This window comes from Condylura cristata, unplaced genomic scaffold (genome assembly GCF_000260355.1).
Source record: "Condylura cristata isolate star-nosed mole 26May11 unplaced genomic scaffold, ConCri1.0 scaffold00006, whole genome shotgun sequence".
Taxonomy (NCBI): Eukaryota; Metazoa; Chordata; class Mammalia; order Eulipotyphla; family Talpidae; genus Condylura; species Condylura cristata.
The window spans coordinates 53,561,441-53,569,323 of record NW_004567107.1 but is presented as its reverse complement, the minus strand read 5'-3'; the positions used below and the strand labels follow the sequence as shown (position 1 = coordinate 53,569,323).

Genomic DNA, 7,883 nt, shown 5'->3' with positions numbered 1-7,883 from the left:
CAATAGTTTTACAAAAGCATTAGAAAATTCAATACATATTTATCTTAAAAAAAAAAAAAAAAAAAAAGTAAGAGCAAAATGACATTCATTTCAGGAATGTAATGATTGCTGACTTAATTAATTTTGTAAAAATAATGTTAATCTCAATAGTTTTACAAAAGCATTAGAAAATTCAATACTTATTTATTTTAATCAAGAAATAGGAAAAACATTCCTTAATTTATTATTAAAGTTCCTTAATCCTACAGTAGGGTGAGCATAGTTTCTATAAAGGGTCAGACAATAAGTATCTTATGCTTTCAGAGGTGCTTCTGCTGCACCTCTTCAGATGGGTTACTGCTTGCATGAAAAGCATCCTTGGGTCATATAAAAAAAATATGCATTGCTATGTTTCAATAAAATGTTATTTACAAAAACAAGCCTTAAGCCAATATTAACTCTTGCCTTAAAGCAAAAGTCATACTTGGTTACTACTCAAAACTTTCCCTCTTACCGATGATAGCTACTCTATCCAACATTATACCAGGATTCTAGTCAGGGAATTAAGAAATCAAAAATATATTTAAGGATTGTGGATGATGTGACTGTTTATAGACCAAATTAAAGACAATCTACCGATAAATTAAAGAATTAAGCCAATTAAATTGCTGAACAACAGACTACTACATGAAAATCACTAACACTAACATACCCCAACAACTACCAAGTAGAAAATGTCATTTAAATACATGGAAGTAATAAAAACCAAAGGAACTTAGGACTAAATATATTTTTCAAACACTGTGCATGGTCTTTATGTAAGAAACTACAGAAGTTAAAAAAAAAACTTTAAAAAGATCTAGGAAGTAAAATACCACATGCATGGGTAGGAAGACTTTCATTTCAAAAAGATGTATTTGATTTTAAAATAATCAGTAAACTCATTAGAACCCTAACCAAAATCACAACATCTGGCAGGGAACTTAATGATGTCATTAAAATTTATGTGGAAAAGTAAAGGGACGAATATAGTCAAAACAATTTTTATCAAGTAAATATTCATAGTCTCCCAGCTCTTTTTCCTTTAAATTCTAAAATTTCCTTTAAATTCTAATTTTTTAGATTTTATTTCTTCTTTTTTTAATACATTTTTTCCCTACCACCATCCCTTATCCCTTTCTTTCTTTCCCTCTTAAGCTTAAAACTCTCATGAAGTTTAATCACACTGTTTTATTATACCTCTCTATATATAACAAGGCAAACAAGGTAGCATGTGACTAAATTCAAAGGGGGAAACTCATTTTCTTTTAAGTTAACATAAGGATTTTGAATTAAACCTAGAATAAATATCTTTTATGCTTTAAAAAGCAGTATTTTACCTTTCTATTTTCAAATCCATATTCTATTATAATAAAATATCTCCTGCCCAGCATTGAGTTATATAAACATAAACTATTATAATATATTCTTTTCCAAATCTACAGCTTTGCAAGACTCTGATACCTGCCCAGGTTATGAATCATTTAATAATATCAAAGAAAAAGACTAACTAACAACCTCAAAATTAGTATATTGATTACTAGATGCTTTCAATAAAATATAACTACATAAAGGGCAAATATAAACAGCAGATAACATTTAAAAAATCAACTTACATATATAACATGTTTGTATCCAAGTCAATGCAAACAACATCTTGTGGTGGATCATGAAGATCAAAATACCTTGAGTCAACTCCAACTATAAACGGTAAAGGCGCACTAAGCACTGCAGCCAGTGAGAGAGGACAAAGGGGAATATACGGGCACTGCCACTGAAATGGAAAGATCATCTAGGAAAAAAGTTTTAAAAAATTAACCAAATTTAAAATTTGCAATGAAAATTATAATTAAAGGTACCTTTTTTTTAAGCAGCTAAGTCTAGTTTCTTTTACTTTAAACTTCAGTCCAAAAACTAAATTACTATAACATTACTAAGCAATATTATCAACCAGAGCAATGTGATTAAAATCTTTTTCTTCTTATTTAAAATTTTTTATTACTTAACATTTTTTCTTACATCCCCATAGTTCTCCTGCCACCTTATCAGCCATGAACCATTATCTTATTCCCTTGTGCTCTTCCCTTCCCTCCTTAGCCCCCTCACCCCTTCCTTTGCTGTATGCCTCAGTTCTATGGCTAGCTTACTAGTTTTGACTTTTTCTTGATGTTTCTTTTGGTTTCTCTATCTTTCACATATGCCTGAGACAATCTGGTATTTATCTTTTTCCTTCTGACAAATTTCAGCTAGCATAATCCCTTCAGCTCCATCCATGTTGCCACAAATGGTATAAGATTGCCTTTTTGGTGGTTGAGTAAGTACTCCATTGTATAAACATACCACCAGTTTTTGATCCATTCATCTTTTGGGGGGCATTTAGGTTGTTTTCATATTTTGGCTATTGTAAATAATGTGTAATAAGCACATGAGGGACCTCCCTGGTGGCACAGTGTGTTGGAGCACAGCACTGTGAAGCTGGTCACGGCTGCTTCAGTGCAGGTTCTATCCCCAGCCCCGGAGGTGACCCACATGATGCAGCAGACCTCTCCTGTCTTGTCTGCTGCTCCCCTCAGCAGTGTACTTCATCAATCTGCCTGTTCTGCTCCCCACTCTGTCCCTGGTGAATTCTCAGTGATTAAAATCTTAAATCGCATTTAAATGACCACGCACAAAATGTTTGTTAACTTTTTTACCTATACAAAACCTACATTCCCCTTTATGGAAAAGATCATAGTAACAACTGCTCAAAAATTAAAAAACAAACTCATGACCTTTGTTTAACTCTTACACATTTATCACCCATCTATTAATTTTTTAAATAACCTTTAACTAAAATCTGTAAGTATACAATTGACTAAAATAAAAAACCTAACGATTTTCTTGGAGGATGGTAACAATCAACAGAAAATTTCAACAAAAAAATTTCCTAACTAATCAAACAGAAAATGATCCAACTTCAATGAGGCTTGGCAACTTACAAACGCTAGTTAACATAAAACACTACCTAATAATCTTTTTAACCAGCTCTCCTTTACAAAACTCTACTGTAACTGTCTTTTAAAAACAAAGTTTCAATAAAAATGTAATCACTGATGATAAAAGTTTTGGGAAACTACAAAAATACGCCATCTTTTCAAGGTTTTCAAGGTCTACTTCAGTTCTCTCCTTATCCATCATTACTCACCCCAAAGAAACACCGATAGCACTAATGCATTTTAGCTATTCATAACTGCAATTTGTTTTCAATCATTTACTTGGCAAATATTTGAGTACTTAAAATGTGCAAACACTGTTCCGCAAGATGGGGTCATAAGAGTGAATAAAACAAAAATCCCTGACCTCATAATAATGTTTACAGTCTATACTAAGTCAACAAACTTTTTCTGTAAGACAGGAAATGTGTTAGGTCTTGCTAGTCATATTGTTCCTGTCACAAATATTTAGTATTGTCATTCATAGGCGATACGTGAATAAGTAGCCCATGTTCTAGCAAAACTTTATTTATAAAAACAGGTTTAAAACAGGATATGAGTCACAGGCCATACTTTGCCAAAACCTGGTCTAGCAGAAAGAGAAAAAAGAGAATAAAAAATATAACAAAATATTTATTGTGTGAAGAAGTACTAAGAACTATGGAAAATAAGTAAAATAAAATGAAGGGGGTTATTAGAGTCCAGAATAGAAGAGAAGGAAAACAGACTGGATTATTAAATAGTTCAAACAGGGCTCTCCCTAGTGGTGCAAAGGGTTAAAGCACTGCATTGTGGGGCTCTCTGAAGCCACTGCAGCATGAGTTCGATCCCCGCTAGGGAGCTGACCCACATGGCATAGCATACCTCTCCTGACCAGCCCCCGCTGCTTCCTTCAGCAGTATATTTCAGCATATCTGTCTGTTCTGCTCCCCACCCTGTCTCTGGTGAATCCTCTCACCGCCCCTGCACCTCTGGCCTGTACACCAGTTCTGTAAGACTAAATAAATCTTTAAAAAATAGATAAATAAATAGTTCAAACAGGGTAGGACTTGCTAACAAAGTGACTACTGAGCTGAAATGTGGAGGAGATAAGGGATTTAGTCAGGGAATAGAATAGGAGAGTACTTCAAAAGAACATCTAATGCAAAAGTATTAAGGTATGGGGTGTATCTAATATACTCCAGGATCTGCATGGTTGAAGATGGTGAGTAGTAGAAAATCAGATCAGAGAGCAGAGGAACAGGACCTTACAAAGATTTCAGATTTCTTTCAATAAAAACTCTTTCAGGGCACTCCGTGGTGGTGCAAGAGGTTAAAGCACAGTGCTATGAAGCTACTGGCAGCCATTGCAGCACAAGTTTGATCCCCAGCCACGAAGGTAACCCACATGGTATACCTAACACCTCCTGTCCTGCTCATGGCTCACCTCAGCAGTGTATTTTAATCAATCTACCTGTTCTGTTCCCAACTCTGTCTCTGGTGAATCCTCTCACCCCCTAAACCTCTGGCCTGTACCCCAGTTCTTGTATGCATAATGAATCTGTTTTAAAAAAACAATCTTTCGGGCTCTCCCTGGTGGTGCAACAGGTTAAGCCACCTCATTATGAGGCTCTCTGAAGCCACTGCAGCATGAGTTCAATTCCCAGCCAGGGAGCTGACCCACATGGCATGGCAGACCTCTCCTGACCTGCCTGCTGCTCCCCTCAGCAGTGTACTCCATCAATCTGCCTATTCTGCTCCCCACTCTGTCTCTAGTGAATCCTCTTACCCACCACACCCCTGGCCTGTAACCCCAGTTCAATAAGCATAAATAAGTAAATCTTAAAAAAAAAAAACAAAAAACAATCTTTTGGCCCTCCCTGGTGGGTTAAAGCGCAGCATTACAAACTAGCCACAGCTGCTTCAGCATGCGTTCAATTCCCAGCCCCAGAGTTGACCCACATGGCCTGGCAGACCTCTCCTGATCCGCCCACTATTCTACTCAGCAGTGTAATTCATCGATCTTCCTGCACCACCCCTGCATCTCTGGCCTACACCCCGGTTTTATATGCTTAAATAATAAATCTTTTTAAAAAAAATAACCTTTCATTCAACAAAACATTAAGTTATACCTACTATGTGATAATTTTAGAATAATACTATCTGACAATACTATCTTCACCTTTGGCTTCTACAGTGAAATCATGAATATTACCAAAATATTCACTAGATTCATCAATTTTGTTATGAAGCCTTATTAATCTCTTATATTCAAATCAATCTCTTCTTGAAGAATTTACCTGTCCCCATTCTTTTTAAATTTCTCTTCTTTATAAATGGCAACTTGCCTGTCAAATCTTCATGTATAATCCTTTTGCATACAATTCAGGTAGTTCTCTAACATCAGTTACATAAACTTTGTACAACCATATTATTTTTCTTAAGATTTCCAATTTCAATCTTCCCATCAGTCCTTGCATTATATTACTAAAACCAAAAGACGGGGCCACAAAGATCTCACAAAAGGGACACAGTAAATACTACTATCTTATAGAAAGGAGTATGTGAGTGGGACTTGCTAAAACTAATCAGTTCATTAACAAAATATTTTCATGTTATAACAACTTTTGCTTTTACATGTAACTGCAGAAGCTTGAAAAACCGTAGTGAATTTATTTCCCCACTCACACCCTAACCATCCCAAATCATTATTACTGTTTTTAGTCCTAGCAGTATTTCTTATCAAGTTAAGATCAGAGAAATATATTCCTTTTGTTGATATGATATGTATTATTGAGTGTCTCCTCCATGCTGTAAGTACTGAGGACATAATGGTAAAAAAAAGAAACAAAGTCCTTCCTTCTGTGAGAGATATGCTCTTAAAATGAGAATGGAAAGGCAGAAGAGTCAGCTGTTTTAAATTAAACAAATAATGTAAGATAGGGTTAGAAAAATTGAAACCAATTGGGCACTATGACCTAAAATGACTCTGCATGATCAGATTTTTTTCTAATTGCAATGCGAAGAAATTTAAAATGTTTAAACAGGAAAGGACTCAATTTAACCTTTAGTTATATTTTTACCAACAGCGAAACTTTTGTACATTAGCCTATTTGATAATGACTTAGAATTTCCTATATGTTACGGGTTTAAAATGATTACAAGTTAAAATAGGGAAAGTTTATTAACTGTACAATTTTAGGGCAGTTAAAATTGTTTTTTTAAAACATCTAATCAGCTTCACTGATATTTTATTATAATGTAATAACACAAATTCTCTGAAAAACTCTAAATATGAAAAATGAGACACTAACATTTTCTCTCAAAGAGAAGTCACTATTTTTTTTTTATGCCTGCTATTTCTTTTTGCCACTCCATAACATTAATGTTAAACTTTACAGATAATTTCAAAGCTGCTTCCTTTGAAGAGAATTACCCTTTAGAGTAAGATTCTGCCAGTAATTCTTTACCAAAAGGAAAATTTTACACTTACAGCTACAACAGCTTCGGCTACTCCAGTCAACACAGCTGGCCTAAGAGAATGCAGTAGAATCTTACTCTCAAGTAAAACAAAGAGCAGCAGTGTTGCACAGTTCTCAGGACCCAGATTCATCAATAGGGTGCTAAAATTGGCTCCACTAGAAATACAGAGGGAAAAAAAGTGATTATGAACTATTTTGCTAAAACAAGCCAAAATTTGCTTATTAAGTTATTTCTTAAATATTAATAGATTGAGAACCTAGCGTTAATATCAAGTCCTCATTATCACTAGAAAGTAGCAAATTTTATGAGACAGTGAAGGTTCAAATCCATCCTTTCGTAACAAAAAGGCATGTCTTTTTAAAGTGCTGTATTTTTAAAATGGTCCCTCCAATGCATCTATCAAAATTGAAAACAATAACATTCTTCTTACCTTGATTGCCAAAAAAAAAAAAAACACTGAACATTATTACCCTAATCCTTAAAGTGTTATAAAGCTTCTGCTCCTAATGAATAAACACATCATTTTAGATATTATCAATTACCTTAATGGTAAAGGTGTAGAAACTGGCTGTGATAATATTAAGGCATCATGGACTGATAGCTAAAAAAAAGGAAAAGAAAGGATAAGTTAACCAATTTTGATATTTAAATATTTAGATCAAGAGTAAAATGGGAAAGAGTTTAATATATACAGTGATTCAGTTAACTGGTTAAAAATAGTTATTTAACAATTATGAAATAACTTTTTTCAAAGCTTCAAATGTACTCTATAGACCAGTAAGTATTTGGCAGTTGTTTAACATATCTAATACTTGCAGCACTGGAGAACTCTCAATATTACCATCATCTCACTTAATGCTACCATTTACTATCATTTTTATTATGTTGATATCTTAAGAAAACACTTACAATAGCTTGCCTCTATAGATCAATTGCAGTCTACAAACTATTACTGGTCCATGAAGAGATGATACATAAAAAATGAGAATAAGCAAGCAACTTATCTAGAGGCAAGCAACTGATGGCAATCTGTGACTGATCTTACACAATCATTGCCAGTCAGGTCTTCAGACAGTATTGATCTATTCATGTCTGCTAACTTCATGTGACAAGCTGTATATGTCACAAACTATAAAACTTACATAGGTCTGCAACTGGTTAGAAAAATAAACTGTTCCATTAACATAGTTTGAAGAGCACGTTTATAGATTATTGGACAGCCCACCTCTTATTACAGCTCACTTTCTACTTAAAATTTGCTGTTTTAAATTAAAATTACACCCATAACATAGCTCTAGGCTTTATATTATTAAAATAAGCTATATAAGGGCACTCCCTGGTGGTGCAACCAATTAAAGTATAGCACCATGAAGCTATCATAGCCACTGCAGCATGAGTTAGATCCCTGACCAGGGAGGTGACCCAGATGGC

At 34.3% G+C, this 7,883-nt stretch overlaps 1 protein-coding gene across 1 annotated transcript in view; it reads right to left on the bottom strand.

Moving 5' to 3' along the window:
* The window catches only part of DENND4C (DENN/MADD domain containing 4C), an 80,057-nt gene that overhangs the window by 47,797 nt on the left and 24,377 nt on the right, over positions 1-7,883 (bottom strand). The window contains exons 8-10 of the mRNA XM_004677684.2: positions 6,995-7,053; positions 6,463-6,607; positions 1,635-1,810 (exon numbers count right to left, since the gene is read on the bottom strand). Of these exons, the coding sequence (XP_004677741.1) occupies positions 1,635-1,810; positions 6,463-6,607; positions 6,995-7,053 (380 nt within the window). The remainder of the gene's footprint in view (positions 1-1,634; positions 1,811-6,462; positions 6,608-6,994; positions 7,054-7,883) is intronic.